Source organism: Solea senegalensis, linkage group LG17, assembly GCF_019176455.1.
Source record: "Solea senegalensis isolate Sse05_10M linkage group LG17, IFAPA_SoseM_1, whole genome shotgun sequence".
Lineage (NCBI taxonomy): Eukaryota > Metazoa > Chordata > Actinopteri > Pleuronectiformes > Soleidae > Solea > Solea senegalensis.
Genome location: NC_058037.1, coordinates 20,233,100 through 20,255,042, shown reverse-complemented (window position 1 = coordinate 20,255,042; position 21,943 = coordinate 20,233,100). Strand labels below are relative to the sequence as shown.

Sequence of the window (21,943 nt, the reverse complement as noted above, 5' to 3'; positions counted from 1 at the left end):
GCAACAGCAAACGCAGCAGTGACGTCACCATGTGTTGCGGTCACTGGATGTAAACTTCCGGAAAGAGCAGCCGTAGCTAGGACGTAGATCTCTTAAATATGGAATAAATCGCCAGTTATTTAAACAACGCATATGACCTCTCGTCGTCCGCGTTATTTATAAATCGAAGCCACCCGTCGTCATCCGTGAACGCGCTCAGTTTGGAGCGTTTTTAATTAATATAAAGTCGGTGACAGCGAGCAGCTAACTGTGTTAGCAGGCTAACTCTAGCATCATCATCATCAGCAGCAGCCGCAGTCATGATGGCGTCCAGCTACAACGCTAAAGACGAGGACGGACACATCAGTGTGAGCGGGCCCGGCGGCGGAGCCCTGCGGAGCAAGAAGCCCGAAAACACGGCCTTCAAACAGCAGAGACTCCCGGCGTGGCAGCCCATACTGACCGCGGGCACCGTGCTGCCCGCGTTCTTCATCATCGGACTCATCTTCATCCCCATCGGCATCGGCCTCTACGTCACCTCCAACAACATCAAGGAGTTTGAGGTGACACTGGTCTATCTTTTTATTTATTTACTGTGTCACATTGTAAATGTTTAAAAGTAAAAATCATCATCAATAATCATCTTCTTCTCACTTCTCTGGTCACTTGAACCAAATCCCGTTCGCAAAAGTGTTATTTAGAATAAAACTGTCCTTTATTTACGGTGTTTTACGAATTTCGTCCAATTTCACAGGTATTTCTGTGACGTCAATGTCCATCTCTAAAATTCGGCATACATGTTTTAAACATTGAAACATGTTACAAGCGATGGACATTAGGATGAGTTAATACCTTAAATCCTAATGCAAGTTGTGTTTTTGTTTCGTTTATATTTATTTCTATGTGTGTCACTCAAAACTTCACGCAAATAAAATGCACCCAAACAGGTTTATTTAATTATAAATGTCCTGTGTTTACGTGTACATTTTTACATGGTGAATTGGTAAATAAAAGCATTAAAAATGAATAATGCGACTCGTATCAAATGCATGTATACTTGCATATGATGCTTTGACAAAATGTCAATCAAACACTTTCATGCACAATTGTCAACCTGAAAATGATGCTCCCAATGAATAAATGTGAAGATTTAATGATTTTTTTTTTTCACTATTGCGCACAACATTATTTTAGTATCTTTGACTTTTAGATGGATTAAATATTTGCAGATTCAAATGAAGCTTACTTCCAGTGTTATTTTCTGTCTTTTCTTGCTGTAACGGTTGTTGGACTTGTCTCTGTGTGACAGATTGATTACACAGGCGTGGACATGTCCAGTCCCTGCTTCAACTGCTCACAGAACTTCAGCTGGAACAGCACCAGGCCCTGCACCTGCACGATCCCCTTCTACCTGGAGCAGTCGTACGAGGTCAGCGCGTCGCAGCGTTACGCACGGAGACAGTCGCTCGTTTCTGCGTCACTAACAAACTGTTTTTATCTGAATCCACAGAACAACGTCTTCATGTATTACGGCCTCTCCAACTTCTACCAGAACCACCGTCGCTACGTCAAGTCGAGAGACGACAGCCAGCTGAACGGAGACGTCAACTCGCTCCAGGTCTGAAAACTAAACGTCATCATCGGAGCGTTAGTGGAACGGTGTCCTAACCTGAAACGGTTCATTCAGTGAAGATCTGCTTTGACTTCACGTCTCTGTCTCTGGAGGAATCGTCACATTAAATGAGTAAATGCATCATCTGCTGCTGCACAAACAGCTTTTACAGCAACATTAAACCTCCTGATCGTCTGAAGCGGAAAAAAGCAACAGAACAACGTTTGCATGAATCAGCATCTGCTGAGGTCTAAGAACAAAGCAGGAGACTTCACTCCTTTTCTCGTGTTTCGAGTCAGTGAGGTGAAGAAATTCATTGATTACTAAATCAGTCATCCACTCTTTTGATAATCAATTACTCTAAACCCAATTTAGCAGCTGAAAAATCACAGAAACTAGAAAATATTTAAATTTAAGAAGCTGAAAAACCAGTGCTGGATTTATTGTTTCATCCCTGCTCTGCTCCACCGTGGTCCACAGATGAGTGTTTGGACGTTTGGGGGCGGAGCCTGACTGAGAACTCGCTCACCTACACCCACAACCATACAACGTTTGAATGATACGAGCTGTCAATCATAGTGAACCCCAAAATGGTTCAGTTCTAGCCGTACCATCTCTTTAAGGTCTTCATTGACTCCAAATGGGTCCATTATTCACAAAATGGCCGTCACATAGTGTTGATAAAGAGTGGGAACTCGAACTCCTCTGGTAAATGTTTACTGACGTTATAAACGAAGAGAGAGTTAGAATAAGTCGCCCCCCCTGGTGGACATGTAAGAGAATGCACCCTTTTAAATGCTTCCACATTCGCTTCAAACATTTCCAAACACAGACGTTACGTCCATTTTGAACATTTAGCGGCTTTGGCTGCAGCTTTCACTGTGACCAGAAGGTGGCGTCTTTTAATCTTTAATCTCATTCACAGTATCCCAGTAAGGAATGTGAGCCGTACGCTTATCATGACAACAAGCCCATTGCACCGTGTGGCGCCATCGCCAACAGCATGTTCAACGGTGAGAAGGTTTCCTTCACTAAAGCACCTTCATCTCCTTATTTATTATTATTAATATTATTATTGTTATTATTATTAATATTATTAATATTGTTCATAATCCTCATCTTACCTGTCGCAGACACACTGGAGCTTTTTTACCACCCGAACGGCACAAAGGTTCCGGTTCCTCTGACGGCAACAGGAATCGCCTGGTGGGCGGACAAACACGTCAAGTTCAGGAACCCGGGAGAAAACCAAAACCTGACGGCAGTTTTCCAAGGTGCGTACGCGTCTGAAGTCCTAACTGAAGCTGCACATGTTTATGTTCTCCGTTGTTTGGGTAAAGACGACAGTTCTTCAAAGATTTGCCTTCCCAGCAGGAGTCGGCGAGCTGAGAGCCACACACAGCGCCAGGAAGTGTCGACAAACAAATCACCACACTCGTGGTTTTTGGTCTCGTTTTAATGGAATTTGTTGTCGACGAAAAACAAAAACAGAAGAAAATGTCAGACTTAAGCCACAGAAATGTTAGAAATGTCATCAAAGTCTGTAATTAAAAAAATTAAATGCCAAAAAAAAGAATAATTTTTACTTGAGCGTGAGGAGTTTGTAAACCACTCACTCTCCCACACCAAAGCCCCCACTGCTGCCTCCATCACTAACTGCAAATGTACTATAGAGAGTGAGGGAGTTTTTCTCACTGTAACGTCTCTCAGTGAGATAACGACGTGAACATGTTCTTAAAGACATCGTCGACTTAAACTGACAGTGAAGGAAATGGACTTGGGCGTGTCTGTGTTTCAGGAACGTCAAAGCCGGTGAACTGGCGCCGGCCCGTCTACGAGCTGGACTACGACCCCCTGAACAACGGCTTCATCAACGAGGACTTCATCGTGTGGATGCGCACCGCGGCTCTGCCCACCTTCCGCAAACTCTACCGCATCATCAACAAGAAGGACAACATGGTGCCGACCCTGCAGCGAGGAAACTACACGCTGGAGGTCGTCTACAGTATCCTCCAACATGACTTATAGTATCGTGATAATATCGTGGCTTAATTATCGTGATAATATCGTGGCTTAATTATCGTGATAATATCGTGGCTTAATTATCGTGATAATGTGTGACTTATAATCATGTTGTGCATTAGTATCGTGATAATATCGTGACTTAATTATCGTGATAATATTGTGACTTAAATGTAAGTGATAACGCGTGGCTTAAGTATCATTGATAATATGTGGCGTAAGTATACGTGATAATATTGTGACTTAATGCCGTGATAATATTGTGACTTAAGTATCGTGATATGCTCATTGGCTTAATTATCCATTGATAATATTGTGACTTATAATTGTCGTGATAATATAATCGAAGTATAAGTGTATCGATACTGATATGATTAATTATAGTGATAATATTGTGACTTAAGATATCGTGATATATAGTACGTGCTCATTATAATATTGTGACTTAATTATCGTGATAATATTGTGACTTATAGTATCATTGATAATATAGGTAGTAAAATAGCGTGATATCTTGTGACTTCTAATATCGTGATAATATTGTGACTTAAGTAGAAAATAATGACTTAAGTATAGGTGATAATATAGTGCTTAAGTATCGATAATATCGTGACTTAAGTATCGAAAAATATTGTGACTTAAATCGTGATAATGGTAACTGAGAATATGTGATAATATGTGACTTAGGTATCATTGATAATATTGTGGCTTAAGTATCGTGATAATATTGTGACTTAAGTATCGTGATAATATCGTGGCTTAAGTATCGTGATAATATTGTGACTTAAGTATCGTGATAATATCGCAATGATTGTGGTGAGGATAATCCTGACTCTCATGACTCGGCAGGTTTTCCTGTTTTGTCCTTAACTCGCTGAACCTTCAGATTTCCCCGTCCGCAGCTTCGAGGGCAGGAAGCGGATGATCTTGAGCACCATCTCCTGGATGGGAGGGAAGAACCCGTTCCTGGGCATCGCCTACATCACTGTGGGCTCCGTCTGCTTCTTCCTGGGCGTCGTCCTGCTCCTCATCCACCACAAGTACGGCAACCGCAACAACAGCGCCGACATCTCCAACTGAGCGCCCCCTGGTGGCCACGCAGCAGCGTCTCGTCCTTCATGTAGTCACGTGATCATTTAACACTCTCTATCCACGCTAACGTGTCTTCTTTTTTTATGCCAAAGTGAATTTTAAAAGTAGCTTCAGTCGACGTCTGACATCTACACTCACGCCGTTTCATGTTCGCGCTCCTGTGAGAGTTTGTGTTTTTGTCGCACCGTGTGATTTAGTGGCGTGACGACGGCGACAAGCTGCCGTTAAACTGCCATAGAGGAAGAAGACAGACATCGCGACGTAGTAACGTAACCAGTCGAGCTCATCGCACGTGAGAAAACATCGCAAGTGCATGTCCTCGTCCTGCATGACCAGAAACCTCTCCTTTTATTTTTAGTGCCTTTAAATGGGATTTGTGATCTCGGTTTTTTTTTTAAATTCAAAGGGCCAAACCAGTGACAAAATGGTTGCTAGGCAACAGAGATGCTAGCTAGCTAGCCTTTTTTTTCATTACATCATCGTAAAAACAAAGAATGAAAGACATACGGGAAACAAATGAGTCTGGTGAAAAATAAAAGTAAACAACTGCAAACTCTTAATGATTGATGTTCAAGGGGGAGGAGTCCCGAGAACTGAGTCGCTAGGCAACGGAAATGCCAGTTGGTGTTTCATGGTAAAAGAATTAGGATGGAGGTAAATTGTGACAGAGATCGCGATCGTCTCGTCGAAACACTGTAAACGCGATTTACTCTGCGGAGATTTGAGCTGAATCCGTTTGCGTGAATGTTAATTTATTAAAACGTGAGAAGTTTCCGCGAAGTTTTCCTGTCGTAGCTGGAGTACTCCCAAGGTGCATGCTGGGAAATGAGCTGCTCGTTTTTGTTGTCGTCCTCTGCTTTGAATCTAAACATCGTAAGTTTCTACTGAGTCGTTGTTTTTCTGTTTATTTATCGTTTGTGGAGCCAGTATTTGCACAATGGACCTCAGGGAGGTTTGAAAACTGTCACAACAACAATAATAAAGTGACGACGCAACAACAACAACAACAGCAGCAGCAGTGACAGATAAACATGTCGTTTGTTTGAGGTAAACTTGTGTGGACTTTTATTTTGATAGTCTCTGTATAGTTGTTGCTTTAAACTGGAGTAAAAAGAAAACTGTTAATATTTAAAGACGTTTGTTTCAGTGAGTTATTTCTGTCATAAAAAGCAAATAAAACTGTTTTAAAGTTACATAACATGTCATTTAGCAGACGCTTTTATCCAAAGCGACTTTTTAGTACAATTAGCCAGGGGTGGAGTCGAACTTGCGACCATTGCAACCATGATGTCTTGCACACGCAGGGAAAATTTTAAAAAGTGTCACAAAACTTTATTTAAAACGACCACAGTCCTGCACAAATCTCTTTAAAGATTAAGCGACGGCTCACACGAGGAATAAAATACTTAAAGGGGACATATTATGCAAAATCAACTTTTTAACACTTATATTTGGGACTCTGGAGGACCTACCAGTCGCCAAAGTGTGGAAAAAGAATAGTCAGTCATGTTTTCGTGGTCCCCCTTAGTGTAAGTATAGGCAATAAAACACTCGATGTTGAATTACCTGCACTTATGACGGCAGCATGCACATTTCACCGCGAATGTTACCGCCCACCAGTAAGTTTACTTGGAGAGCTCCACCTTAGCTCCACCTTAGCTCCACCTTAGCTCCACCTTAGCTTTGACACATTTAAAAAGTAAATCAAATCTCCATGATCTTATTTTTAAACCAATGCTGCCCCCTGATGGCCTAATCCCCACATTACAGTTTCTCTTTATTCCTGGAAACATCATTGCACTAAATATCGAAATAAATCACTTTTTAATTTTACAGGCCTTTAACGTATCTGTTAATAAATAGATATCATAGATTTAGAGTGCTTCAAGTAAGCCAAACTATAAAGTGCTAGTCATAAGTGTGATGTACAAGTAAGTGCTTTTTTTTTTTTTTACACACTATGTCAATTATTGGAGAGAAAAAAATGTAAAAACAGGAATGTATAGAAAATAAAAACTAAAAAAAAATAAGATTAAATAATGTTTTACCAACTCATGAAAATGTACAATGAAAAATACATTTTTGTTGCTTTTTTTGTTTTTCAGATTTAGACAGAAATAGTTTTTGGCGTCTACGTGCAGTTCCTCTGTCAGACAGCAGGGGGCAGTGTGAGCTCAGGGTAGACAAGCTCTCTCTATATATCTAAAGACATATAGATATATATATCCATATGTATAAATAAATGATCTGTTTTTTTAAGGATATAAAAATATTTTTGTTCGTCAGCAGCAAAGAATGTTTAATTTTTTAATACTCTCCTGATTTTTAGCCAATCAAAGTTTTAATAACCATGTGCTTCTGCTGTAAAATAATATAATAATAATAATAACAATAATAATAATATAATTATTCATAAAAGTGAGCCGTTTCTTTTATTCACCCGTTTCATTTAAATATTTGGACTTATTATAAATGACCTGATGTAATTTCTGTTCATATTTCAAATTTTTTTGTATTTTTCTTTGTTCTTTTATTTAATTCTGAACTATTTTACATCAATTGCTTCTGTGTTGACATTTTTATTGTTTAACAGTAAAAAAACACTTTCTTATTCATTTCATTATTAATCTTATTTAAACTTAAACAAATATAATGTGCAGTTATTTTCAAACGCTGCTGTTTTTTGTGTCATGTTTTGTTAAATCTGTTCATGTTTAAATGTTTTTGCTTCTATTGTCATATTTTCATTATGAATTATTAACTATGTTTAATGTTGTTATTATATATTATATATTATATATTATATATATATACAGACTCGCATGTTTTAAACCGTTGACTTTCGTTTCGATTATTTTCTGTTTTTGTATTAGTGACATGAAACCTCTGATCCTCTGTGTGTGTGTGTGAGCGCGCGCGAGTGTGTTTAATCCTCCATCATTAAACATTTATTTCCTCATGATCTGTTTTTCTAGACTCTCGGGACCCGCCCCCCCCCACGCACACACACACACACACACACGCACGTGTTTAAAAGGACACAGGGCGCGCGCTCCTCTCTCTCCGGTCCAGTGTGAGCTGCTCCGGTTTACCGGACATTCATGGACTCGAACCCTCCGCTGTGTTCAGCTCTTTAACGGCCCGCTGCTGTCTCTCTCTCTCTCTCTCTCTGTCTCTCTTTCTTCATCATGTCTTTTGGTACAAACACAAAAACGGGATTTTCAGTTCGGGACCTCCTGGACCTGCCTGACCCGGCGAGCCGCTGCGGTGCCGGGTCAGGGACCGAGGAGACGGAGGAGGAGGACACCGAGGCTCCAGGCGCGGAGACACCGCAGCAGACACTGGGATTTACCGGCGGCCTCAGCAGGTGGAGCCGCGGGAACATCAACTTCTCCTGTGAGGACGTTTAAGCTTTTTTTAAAAAAAAAAGATTTAAGATAAAAACTCACAGAAAACTCGTGTTACGATATTTACGTTAAATATTCAGATTCATGATTAAAGTTTAGACAAATGACCTCAGACATCAGGTCATCATCGCTGTGTCCAAACAGACACACGCAGAGACACACACACAGACACACACAGACCAGACACACAGAGACACACACACACAGAGACAGACAGAGACACACAGAGACACACACACACACAGAGACACACACAGAGACACACACAGAGACACACAGAGACACACACACAGACACACACAGAGACTTGAGACACATGAGAGACACAGAGAGACACACACAGAGACACAGAGACACACACAGAGACACACGAGAGACACACACGAGAGACACACACACAGACACACACAGAGACACAGAGACACATGCAGAGACACGAGAGACATACAGGCACACACAGAGACACACGAGAGACACACGCAGAGACACACTGAACAGAGAGACAGAGACACACACAGAGACACATGCAGAGATACACAGAGACACAGAGACAGACACAAGAGACACACAGAGAGACAGACACAGAGACACACACAGAGACAGAGAGACACACAGAGACACACAGAGACACACGACACACAGAGACACACGCAGAGACACATGCAGAGACACACGAGACACACGCAGAGACACACAGAGAGACAGACACACACACGAGACACACACACAGAGACACAGAGACACACAGAGACACACTTACAGAGACACACACACAGAGACACACACGAGACACACAGAGACATGAGACACATGCACACACAGACATACACGCATACACAGACACACAGAGACACACACATTGACACCCAGAGACACAGTGACACAGAGACACACACAGACACACACACAGACATACACAGACACACAGACACACACAGGCACAGAGACACACACATACACACACACAGACACACACAGTGACACACAGACACACACACAGATATTTACACACACAGAGACACACAGACACACACAGACACACACACGCACACAGGCACGCAGAGACACACACAGACACACACACAGACACACGCACACAGGCACGAAGAGACACACACAGACAGAGACACACATACACACACGCCTGATTTCTAACAACATTCTTGTTAATCAGATTAAATCACAAATCTTGTGACATCTCTACTGAAAAAGAGCAGGATTATAATCTGTCTTTAATTTAAGAGCTGAAAGTTAAAGTTTAAACTGAATCACTGTAACATATTTATCTAAAATGTATCAAATATGTGAACTTTTTATTATCTAAGGTCATTTAAGATGACCTCAGATTATCAGCTCATCATCACTGTGTCCACACAGACACTCGCAGAAACGCACAGACACGCGCGTAAAATGGATAAAGTTTATAATTTAGAACTGTAATATTGTTTATCGAGTTCATTTCAATTGTTAAACACATTCAGACGCTTTGTGTTTCTTTACTATGTTTTGACAGTGGAGATTATTCTGATTAGAGATTAACGATTATGCTGAGAGTCTTTGAGCTGCAATAATATTAATATAATCCGAAAATATGTGACAATTATCTCTAATTTTCCCTAATTAAGGAAATAAAAGTGACCTCAGACCATGAGCTCGTCATCATGGACACGCGCACCCGCGCGTAAAATGGCTAAAGTCTATTTTTACACATTTAAACCATGTGTTGTTGTTTGTGGAGTTTTTAACCATAAAGTTTGATCTGATCCACAGTGATCGGATTCAGGAGAGTAATCAGATTACTTCTCATCTCACCCCACAGTACACGGTCTCCCCTTAAAGTCCCGCTCCGAGCCTAAATCCCTCGCGGACGCAGAGCGGGACTGCGCAGGCGCACAGACGCAGAAGAGCCGCGGCCGGAAGCGGCGCGTTCTGTTCTCCAAAGCGCAGACCTTCGAGCTGGAACGTCGCTTCCGGCAGCAGCGCTACCTGTCCGCGCCGGAGCGGGAGCACCTGGCGGGTCTGATCCGCCTCACCCCGAACCAGGTAAAGATCTGGTTCCAGAACCACCGCTACAAGATGAAGCGCGCGCGGACAGAGCGCAGCCTGGAGGCGCTGCAGCTGCTGCCGCCGCCGCCGCGCCGCGTCGCCATCCCGCTGCTGATGCGGGACATGAAGACCTGCGAGCGGATTACAGCGCAGGACCTGGAGGCGGCGGCGCAGCAGCTGAGGAGCGGCCTGAGCTTGAACCTGTGCGCCTACGCGCCGCTGCTACACGCCGCCTACGGTCCCGAGCAGTCGGGCCTGCAGCAGCCGCAGCAGCCGGGGCTGCAGCCGCAGCTGCAGGCGCACATGTGGAGCTGGAGCTGGTGAAGCCGAAGCAGAGGACTTTAACCGAGACACTGAAAAACCATCACGACACACGCGCAACAACGAGGGATCCAGCGATTCTGCTCAAAAACAGCGAAAAATCCGGATTTTTTAAACGGAGTTTGGTTTTAATCCGAAGAATTCGTCCAATATAAACAAAAACTTTTACTATCATTCTTCAACTAAAATACTTTCAACTGATTTACGTTCAAATTAAATTAAATCAAATTTTGTGAGTCATAAAAGTGAGACATTTAAAAATGATGAGAGCACTCACACAATCGTGAATGATTCAACGGTTCGGATTTTTTTGAACGGAGTTTGGTTTCAATTTGAAAAAGTGGTCTAAATTGAAGAAAAGAGAGTCAAACGTTTTACCATAATTCAACTAAAATGTTTAAATGACTGAATCTATTAAAATATTAGATTCATTCAAATGTGTGAGTCGTAAAAAAACCCACCAATATATGGCTGCTGTAGGGCGACAGCTAACACTCACACAACCATGAGTGAGAAACTGAGTCTGGGTTTAATTAGAAAAACTGGTCCAAAATAAGGAAACAACAACAACAATAATCATCATCATAATAATAATAATAATAACAATAATAATACAAAAATATCAAATAACATTTTTTAAATCAGGTTTTATTAAAATGAGACGTCATAAAAAAACTAAATGTTGACGCACAGCAGGGGGCGCACGTGTGAAGCCGGAGAAAAAGACTGAAATAATCAACAAAGATTCAACGGTTCTGATGAAAAACAGGAGTTTGGTGTTAATGTGTCGTTTTTGCTGCAGAAGTCACTTTGATGTCTGGTTGTTTTTTTTTTGTGCTTTTATTTATTCTGTTGATGACGTCACGTGTTTTGTAACTTGATATTGATGATTATGAGGTGAATAAAGGTTTCATGAATGTGATCAGAAAACACTGAGTTTCTTTCAATAAATCATTTCATAACTTTCTACATATAAATCATCATTATTATTATTGTTATTATTTTAGATAAAGAAAATCAAGACATTTCAAAATATGTAAAAAGTTATTAGAAGTAAAAATGTTGTTAAACTGAGCTGAATTTACAATAATCCAAATGTTCATATTATATTATAATGATTTTAATTGAAACTCATTAAGCAGTAAAATTAAACTTACCATGATCTTCTGAGGTTTGTGGTTTCCATGATCATGACGTCATGATCTTTTTTTTTTTTTTTACAAATTCTCAATAATATATATCATTAATTATCATTATTTGTAACAGTATTAGTAACATAAATGTAAACATATGCACTTCAGTGTTTTACACACAAATGTACATAAAAAAAAGATATTTAGAAATGATTAAATCTCACGTTTGAACGTAAACACCCTCATGTTCATATTTCTTTGTACATTCATCAACAGCCAGCAGGTGGCAGCACAAGCTTGATTAAAATCACACACGCGCTCACGCTCGCTCGTGCGCTGTGTGTGTGTGTGTGTGTGTGAAGAATGAACTGATTTTTAAATTAAAACATTTAAAATGTTTTCATATCAAAATGTCTGAAGCTTTTATTTTGTAGTTTTATCAAACAAACGCGAGTGAGTGAGTGATATATAACCATATGTGGATGTTAGTAAACAGTTCTGTGTGATGAATGAATGAATGATTTACTGCAAAACAAAAACAACAGAAGTGAAATTAACGTACGAGTGGCGGCCATCTTAGAATCCTACATGAAGGTTTTTAAGGAGAAACTTCTCACAACAGGAAGTCCCAACAAACAACAGGAAGTCACTTATAGCACATGGGCAGCTAGCCGTTAGCTTGCGAACGTGTTAGCCTTTAAAACATTCATTCTGTCATTACTTTAACATAAAAACACAGATTCAGTTACGCCTTTTGTTGAAACTGTGAATGCTAACAGCAGCAACAGACAGGAAGTTAGCAAACATTAGCCACACAGCTGTAAATGCTAACATTAGCAAACTGTGACAAAACACTGACCTCAACCATGTGACCTCTGACCTCTGACCACCTCTGTTACAGTCCATGAAGATGTTTTTTCCTGCTGAGTCACAGGTGAGTTTCATTCCTTCACCACTTCATTGCCCTCTGCTGGTGAGGAGGTTAATGAAGAGGAACATGACAGTGAGTGGGTAAATAAGAATGAATGAGTGAGTGAATGAATGTCTGAGTGAATGATTGAGTAACTGAAAGACTGTGAGTGAATGTGTGAGGGAGTGTGAGTGTGGATGAGAGAGTAAGTGAATGTGAGTGAGTGAATGATTGTTACTGTGAGTGAGTATGGAGAGTGCGAGTGAGTGTGAATGAAAGAGTTAGTGTGAGTGAGTGTCATACTGTGAGTAAGTGTGAATGAGAGAGTGAGTGAATGACTGAGTGAGTGTGAGTGAATGAGAACAAGGGAGTGAATGACTATAGGTGAGTGAGAGAGTGAGTGAGTGATTATAGGTGAGCGAGTGAATGACTATAGGTGAGCGAGTGAATGATTATAGGTGAGCGTGTGAATGACTATAGTGCGAGTGAATGACTGTAGTTGAGCTAGTGAATGACTTGAGTGAATGACTGTAGTGAAGTGAATGACTATAGGTGGCGAGTGAATGACAATAGTTGGCAGTAAATGACTATAGGTGAGCGAGTGAATGACTATACGTGAGTGAGTGAATGACTATAGGTGAGTGAGTGAATGACTATAGGTGAGTAAATGACTATAGGTGAGTAAATGACTAGGTGAGTGAATGACACGGAGTGAGTGAATGACTATAGTTGGCCAGTGAATGACTATAGGTGAGCGAGTAAATGACTGTAGATGGCAGTGAATGACTATAGGTGAGCGAGTGAATGACTATAGGTGAGCGAGTGAATGACTATAGGTGAGCGAGTGAATGACAATAGTTGAGTGAATGACTGACTATAGGTGAACAAGTGAAATAAATCAGGTTGTTCAACTCAGAGACATTAAGTCCTGGACGACCTGTAACTTTCTTCTTTTAAACTTTGATACTCGGCCCTAAACACCTCAGAGAGAAACTTTCCGATCACATTGTCACTTTAGATGACATCACCCTGGCTTCCAGTTCCACTGTGAGGAACCTTGGAGTTACTTTTGACCAGGAAATGTCTTTTGATTCACACATAAAACTCATTTCCAGAACAGCCTTCTTCCACCTGCGGAACATTATGAAAATTAGAAACATTCTGTCTTTACAGGACGCTGAAAAACGAGTTCATGCTTTTGTTACATCTAGATTAGATTACTGTAACTCCTTATTAGCAGGATGTTCTAACAAGTCTGTTAGAATCCTTCAGTTCATTCAAAATGCTGCAGGAACTAGAAAGAGAGACCACATAACTCCAGTGTTAGCTTCTCTACACTGGCTCCCCGTACAGTTTAGAATTCAATTTAAAATCCTCCTCCTCAGGTACAAAGCACTTAATGGTCACGCCCCTTCATACCTGAAAGACCTAGTCTTACCTTATCACCCTAACAGACCACTTGCAGGATAGTAGATGTAATCTGAGCTGTGAACTGGAGGCAAAAGGATTCATCTATTACTCTCTTCCTCCAGTTCCTCAAAAGCAGGTAAAAAAATCTGCGATGTTATCCACCACATAGTTAGGCACCAAGCTGTGGTTGGTGGTCAGCTCATTATTCCTGTGCTCCTGGGCCTCCTCAATCTGAGACACACCGGTGAGAGTGAGCATGGTATCAAGGCCGCAGTTGGACCCGAACAGCATGTCGGTCTCAAAACGGTCCCCTACCATCAGGCACTGGGCAGGGTCGACCCCACTGAACTGGCTGGAAATGCACTCAAATATGAGGCGGCTGGGCTTGCCAATCACAGTGGCCTTGTGGCCTGAGGCGGAGCCTCTCTCTGTATTTAAAGTTAGACTTTTAGACCTTTTTGATAAAGCTTATACTTAGAACTGGTTCAGGGAAACCTGGACCATCTCTTAGTTATGCTGCTATAGAACTAAACTGCTGGGGGATTTTCCTGTGGTGCACGCACTTTCACTCTCTCACACTCAGGGTATGATTATGACTTTTTATATGTCATTAACCTTGTCTCTTTCTCTCCCTAGTTTGTGTCTTTCCTTCCTTCCCTCTCTCTCTCTCTGTATTCTCATCTTGCAGGTTGCAGGATCCAGATCCAGTTTTCGAGGCTATCCATATCATCACCATTATTATTGTGCTATAATTAAAAGTCGATATCATTGACACAACATTGAATTAAAGTGACTAAAGGTGAGCGAGTGAATGACTATAGGTGAGCGAGTGAATGACAATAGTTGAGTGAGTGAATGACTACGGACCTGAGATACTGTATGTTATGATTTGGCGCTATACAAATAAGATTGAATTGAAGTGAATGACTATAGGGTGAATGACTATATGATCAGTGAATGACAATAGGTGAGTGAGTAAATGACAATAGGTGAGCGAGTGAATGACTGTAGGTGAGCTAGTGAATGACTTTAGTTGAGCGAGTGAATGACTATAGGCGAGCGAGTGAATGACTATAGGCAAGCGAGTGAATGACTGTATGTGAGTGAGTGAATGACTATGGTGGCAGGAATGACTAGGTGAGCTTAGTGAATGACTATAGTTGAGAAAGTGAATGACTGTAGCAATGAATGACATAGGTGAGCAAGTGAAACTGAAGTGACAAGGTATGACTATAGGTGAGTGAATGACTAGTTGAGCATGAATGAATACCAAACAGTGAATGACTGTAGGTGGCAGTGAATGACTATAGATGAGTGAGTGACTGACTGTAGGTGACAAGTGAATGACTGTAGGTGGCGGTGAATGACTAGTTGGCAGTGAATGACTAGTTGGGAAAGTGAATGACTATAGTTTAGCAGTGACTGACTGTAGGTGGCAGTGAATGACTATAGTTTAGCGGTGACTGACTGTAGGTGAATTAATGACTATAGGTGGCGAGTTAATGATGTTTAGCATGACTGTAGGTGGCGAGTGAATGACTATAGTTGGCGAGTGAATTCGTTAGCGAGTGAATGACTGTAGGTGGCGAGTGAATGAAGTTGACGCAATAAGTGAATGACTATAGGTGATGGAATTACTATATTTCAGCGAGTGAATGACTGTAGGTGGCGAGTGAATGACCTATAGTGAGCGAAATGACTATAGTTGGCCATGAGTCATGACTATAGTTGGCAGTGAATGACTATAGTTGTGACTGTAGGTGGCGAGGTGAATGACCCAGGCGAGTGAATGATATAGAGCGCAGTGAATGACTATAGTTTAGCAGTGACTGACTGTAGGTGCAGGGAATGACTGTAGGTGGCGAGTGAATGACTGTAGGTGGCCAGTGAATGACTATAGTTGAGCAGAGTGAATGCTATAGTGGCAGTGAATGACTGTAGGTGGCAGTGAATGACTATAGTTGGCAGTGAATGAGTGAATGACTGTAAAGTGAATGACTGTAGGTGAGCAAGTTAATGACTTGTTTGCGGTGAATGCTGTAGGTGAGCCAAGTTAATGACTGTAGGTGAGCGAAAGTGAATGACTATAGTTGGCAGTGAATGACGTAGGTGAGCCAGTGAATGACCTAGTAGTTGAAAGTGACTGACTGAGGTGGCGAGTGAATGACTATATTTTGAATGTGACTGACTGACAGTGTGGCGAGTTAATGACTTCGTTGAAAGTGAATGACTATAGTTGAGCCGAAAGTGAATGACTGTAGGTGAGCAGTGAATGACTGTAGGTGCAGTGAATGACTGTAGGTGAATGAGTATAGGTGGCAGTGAATGACTATAGTTTAGCAGTGACTGACTGTGGCGACTGTAGGTGAAGTTAATGCGAGGAGTGAATGACTATAGTTGAGCAAGTGAATGACTATAGTTAGTGAATGACTGTAGGTGGTGAGTGAATGACGCCGAGTGAATGACTGTAGGTAATGACTATAGTTGAGCGAATGACTGTAGGTGTGAATGACTATAGTTGAGCGATGAATGACTGTAGGTGGTAGTGAATGACTGCCGGGAATGATAGTTGACTATAGGTAGGTGAATGACTATAAGCGAGTGATGACTGAGCGAGTTAATGACTCGTGGCAGTGAATGAAGGTGGCTATAGTTGGCGAGTGAATGACTTAGCGAGTGAATGACTGTAGGTGGCAGTGAATGACTGTAGTTGAGCAGTGAATGACCGTAGGTGAGCGAGTGAATGATAGTAGCTGAGGGATGAATATAGTGAGCGAGTGAATTACTATATTTCAGCAGTGAATGACTGTAGGTGGCAGTGAATGACTATAGTTGGCGAGTGAATAACTATGAATGACTATAGTGAATGACCGTAGGTGAAGTGAGGTATAGTTGGCGTGAATGACTATAGTTTACGAGTGAATGACTGTAGGTGAGCCAGTGAATGACTGTAGGTGGCAGTGAATGAGTATAGGTGGCCAGTGAATGACTATAGTTTGGTGACTGACTGTAGGTGGCCGAGGGAATGAATGCGAAAGTGAATGACTATAGTTGAGCAAGTGAATGACTATAGTTGAGTGAGTGAATGACTGTAGGTGAGCGAGTGAATGACTATAGTTGAGGTGAATGACTGTAGGTGAGCAGAATGACTGTAGTGAGCCAGTGAATGAGTGAATGAGTATAGCGAGGTGAATGACTGTAGGTGGCAGTGAATGACTGTATGAATGACTATATATGAATGACTATGACCGAGTGAATGACTGTAGGTGAGTGAATGACTATATTGGCCAGTGAATGACTATAGTTTAGCAGTGAATGACTGTAGGTGGCGAGTGAATGACTGTAGGTGGCGAGTGAATAACTATAGTTTAGCTGTGAATGACTGTAGGTGGCGAGTGAATGACTGTAGGTGAGCGAGTGAATGACTATAGTTTAGCGAGTGAATGACTGTAGGTGAGCGAGTGAATGACTGTAGGTGAGCGAGTGAATGACTATAGTTGAGCGAGTGAATGACAATGTTTCCCACAGAAATATTATAATAATGTTCTTCAAACTGATTTTTCATTAGATAGAAAATAATCTCTGTCAGTGTTTTTGAATTTTAATTCAGAAGAAGAAAACATGGGGATTAACCTCATGATGGCGCTGTGGAGTGTGTCTCACACACACACACATCTGACGGTGTGTGTGTGTGTTGCAGCGTCTTGACCTCAGTGACCTCCTCAGAAACTCACTCAGCCTTCACTGAAGAACACTTCAGGACCTGTGACCTCTGACCTCTGACTGAACTCTGTCTCAGACGTCGTTACAAAGTAACTTTACATTTAAAATGTACTTTATTTCATCATCATCATCATCATCGTCATTATTATTATTATGTGTAGACGTCGCGTTTATTATAAAGAAGTGAAGGAGTGAAGAAGTAACGGGCTGAAGTGAAAGAGTGAAGAAGTGAATGAGTGAGAAGGGTTAAGGAGTGAGAGGAGTGAAGTAAGGGAGTGGATGTGAATGAGTAAAGGAGTGATGAAATGAATGAGTGAAGAAGTGAAGGAGAGAATGGGTGAATGAGTCTCAGTGTAAATCAGCGTTAAAGAGTGAAGATGTTTGTTACAGAAAGTGTTTATTATTCACTCAGTCACATGATGAGGACAAAAGTCCTCTGACGTCAATGATTAGATTATAAAATGAAGAAATATTGTTTAAGTTAAAGTTAAAGTTCATGGAAGTCAAAGTAATGTCCTCTGAAGTCATGGAAACCAGACTGTGTGTGTGTGTGTGTGTGAGGACATCTTGTCTGGTCCTTTTTCAGGGTTAAGACCTGGTTTTAAGGTTAAGGTAAGGGTTTTAAGGTTAGGGTAAGGGGCCTCAGGAATGCATTGTGTCTGTGAGGGTCCTCAGTTAGGCTGCTGTGCAAACATGTGTGTGTATCCACGTGGCTCCGCCCCCTGCTTCCATGTGACAGAGTGAGTTCAGTGGGATAAGAACAAACTCCTCTGATACGCACACACACACACACACACACACGGAGAGAGAGAGAGAGACCGTGTCAGAGGATCATCAGAGGAGCTTCAGCTTCATCAGGACCAGGATCAGGAGCCGGGGTCGGTCGGTGAGACAGGTCTCGGTGCCGCAGCTGCATCATGTCCTTTAGCCCTAAAGCGTCCTCCACTCCCTTCTCCGTCTCTGACATCCTCAGTCCCATGGAGGAAACTTACCGGAGGTTTGGGGGCGTGGACGCCGCCGCGGGAAGCCTCGGTTCCCCGCTGACCTCGTACCGGCAGCCGCAGGTCCATCAGGCCGGCGCGCAGCACCAGAACCAGCACCAGCACCAGCCGCAGCACCTTCATCACCACCATCACCATCATCACCAGCCGCCGCTGCCTCCACATCTTCACCACCATCACCACCACCTGTCCTCCTCCTCCTCATCATCTTCATCCTCCTCCTGCTCCTCTTCCTCGGCCTCCGCTGCAGCCGCGCTGGGACCCGGCGGAACTTTCCACCACCACCACCCTCATCATCATGTTTCCCACGCGGTGCCGCAGTTCTCCGGGGCCGTGGGTGGATTCTGTAACGGAGGAGAACTTCCGTCCTACCAGGACACGGTGAGAGGAGGAGGAGGAGGAGGAGGAGGAGGAGGAGCAGCGTGGTACAGCGGCCCGGAGCCCAGATACAGCACAAGTAAGAACAAACAAACCACTAAAGTTCTCTGAAAACTTCACCAAAGTTTACTTTTAAATTTCTTATTGGTGAAAAACATAAAAATTAAAAAGTGGAAACTTTAACACGAACTAAAAATGACGAGAAATGTTTTTTAAAAAGAAAAGAACATTTAATATGAAAATATGATTTTATCCGTTTAAAAAATACCGTAACAAACGAAATATCAGATTAACGTTGTAAACTTTATATTATTTATCATCTCCACGTTTTTAAAAAGTGATGGAAATATTAAAACTTTGATTTACAGATATCAAGATACGTTTTAAATGTCTGTAGAAAAAGAAAAAATGATTTTATAATGTTATGATTTTAATATAAAAGTCTCAATTTTAAAACAATATCATTTTTTCTCATGTAAAACTTTAATTTAAACCGTAGAACTTTTTTAAAATAACAATTATAATTATGTGTGGAGCAAAACCAACATTCTACAATAAAAACATTATTTACTTTGAATGTAAATTGTGACTTTTTTTTATGCGTTACAACTTGAATAACAAATTAAAAATGTCTAATCACAAACTGATGTTTTCTTGTTTATAAAAAGACATCAAAGAAACAAACACATTATAATATAAAGTTAAACATTTTCGGACAAATCTAAATTTATTTCTATTTTTGTGGAATAAATAAATCTGCGATAAAAAATATTAATATTTGTAATCACCATAAATGTAAATCGTTTAAAACTTTTTTTTATTTAACAAAAAAATGTAAATCTCCAGTTAATTCGATTTTTAATCTTATATTTAGTTTTATTTGACTTTTAAATCTCGAGATTTAATGAACAAAAAGGCTGCGAGAGGAGAAAGTTCTCAAATGAGTACATTGAATTTCATTAATTAAGACTCTTATTCATAATAATAATAACAATAACAATAATAATAATAATAATAATAATAATAATAATAATAATAATAATAATAATAATGATTCACCCATTTGTTAAACTCTTTTTTGTTCGAAGTTTCCAGATTCATGGGCCCCTCCGCGGCCGCCGGGATGAACGTGCCCGGGATGATGAGCTCTCTCACCGGCATGGACTCCGCAGCTAAATCCGTGGTGTCGCTTCACGCTGCCGCGGCCGCCGCTGCCGCCGCCGCCGCGCCGCGCCGGAAGCGGCGGGTTCTGTTCTCACAGGCGCAGGTGTTTGAGCTCGAGCGACGCTTCAAGCAGCAGAAATACCTGTCGGCACCGGAGAGGGAGCACCTGGCCGGACTGATCCACCTGAGCCCGAACCAGGTCAAGATCTGGTTCCAGAACCACCGCTACAAACTGAAGCGGCAGTCCAAGGACAAGGCCCCGCCGCCGCAGCCGCAGCAGCAGCAGGACGGAACCGGAGGAACCGGAGGAGGGTGTGACCCTTGCCGCCGCTCGTCCTCCAAGTCCCCGGTTATGTCCAAGAACGAAAAAAGCTGCCACAGCGACACCAACGGGTCAAACCAGAACCAGAGCCAGAGCGGCGGGAGACAGCGTGAGGCCGTGAACGGTCCACCGCAGTCGCTGAACCCGGTGTCCTCGTCCACCGACGAGCTGGAGGACATGTCCCCGAGTCCAACTCCCGTGATGATGATGGGAATCCACGGTCACATCAACATGACGCAGAGTGACGTGGCGCTGATCGATTACACCAACAACATGATCAGCTCCAGCTTACTGTACGGGAGGACATGGTAGTTCACCGGGGACAGGACAGAGGACTCACCGGGGACAGACCGGAGACAGGACTGAGGACTCACCGGGGACAGGACAGAGGACTCACTGGGGACAGACCGGAGACAGGACTGAGGACTCACCGGGGACAGACCGGAGACAGGACTGAGGACACACCGGGGACAGGACTGAGGACACACCGGGCCTGGTTGGGATTCTTTCTACAACCGTTGATAAAAACCCTTTTGGCGGTAAAGTCCCGGATGTTTAAAACTCTCAGATTCTCCGCAGATTATTTTCTTGTTTTAAAAGAAAAAATGACATTTGTTAGATTATTACTGTATATTTGCTTTTGTTTTTGTAAATGAATTTGACTTTGCTGCTGCTTTTTAACATAAAAACAAACAAACAAAAACAAACAAAAAAACGTCATTAAATCTAATCTGAGAAGATTCAGGTTTTTTTTTTTCATGTTTTCTACTAATAATTTAAATTATTGCAGGATTTATATGAAGAAGCAAAACTATATTTACAAACATTTTTTGTTTCAGGTCAATTGTTCTCCACTGAAGAAATATTTTCATTTTGAACATTTCAGGTTTTGGTTTTTTTAATATGAAGTTTCCTTAAAATGTTTGTTTATTTTAAGAAACAATTTTAAATTCTGATATAAAATGAAAACTTTTATAGTTCAGTTCACAATTAACCTCAAAGGAATTCTTTAAATTCTACATTTTTATTTGTCTAATTAAAACGATTTAAACAAGTTTTGTTTGAGGTTTTTTGGAAACAGTTTTGATTCATTTAAAAAAAAAATTAATTTCAGCTGTAAAATCTGATGTAAATTAAAAACTTTTGTGTAAAATTTGTGTCTAATTTTATATTCTGACGCATTAACGCTTCTTTTTTTAAATTTACATCAGAATTTGAAATTGGACTCAACTCTAATTATTTGAACTAAAACTGTTCCCAACACAAAACAAAACACATTCACAGAAGAAATAACAAACTTTTTGAAATTAACTTAATTTTTGGTTTTACCAAATATTTAAAGCAATAACTGAAAAAACACGTTGGCACTTGAATGCATCATGATATTTTCTCCTTTTGATGTTCACTGCCTCAGATAGATATT

The 21,943-nt window shown here is 41.3% G+C and overlaps 3 protein-coding genes across 3 annotated transcripts; all 3 read left to right on the top strand.

Moving 5' to 3' along the window:
• Positions 1-28: 28 nt before the first annotated feature.
• On the top strand, positions 29-5,838 carry LOC122784364 (cell cycle control protein 50A-like). Its single transcript, XM_044049611.1, has 7 exons — positions 29-542; positions 1,289-1,408; positions 1,490-1,597; positions 2,517-2,604; positions 2,725-2,865; positions 3,390-3,596; positions 4,500-5,838. The coding sequence occupies exons 1-7, from the start codon at positions 300-302 to the stop codon at positions 4,691-4,693; spliced, it is 1,101 nt and encodes a 366-aa protein (XP_043905546.1). The 5' UTR covers positions 29-299; the 3' UTR covers positions 4,694-5,838.
• Positions 5,839-7,893: 2,055 nt separating this feature from the next.
• Positions 7,894-11,101, top strand: LOC122784533 (homeobox protein Nkx-2.2a-like). The gene is made up of 2 exons (XM_044049836.1): positions 7,894-8,101; positions 9,932-11,101. The coding sequence occupies exons 1-2, from the start codon at positions 7,894-7,896 to the stop codon at positions 10,480-10,482; spliced, it is 759 nt and encodes a 252-aa protein (XP_043905771.1). The 3' UTR covers positions 10,483-11,101.
• A 7,362-nt stretch (positions 11,102-18,463) lies between these two features.
• On the top strand, positions 18,464-20,832 carry LOC122784358 (homeobox protein Nkx-2.4-like). Its single transcript, XM_044049602.1, has 2 exons — positions 18,464-19,113; positions 20,123-20,832. Exons 1-2 carry the CDS (start codon positions 18,573-18,575, stop codon positions 20,830-20,832), a joined length of 1,251 nt encoding a protein of 416 aa, XP_043905537.1. The 5' UTR covers positions 18,464-18,572.
• The last annotated feature ends 1,111 nt before the right edge of the window (positions 20,833-21,943 follow it).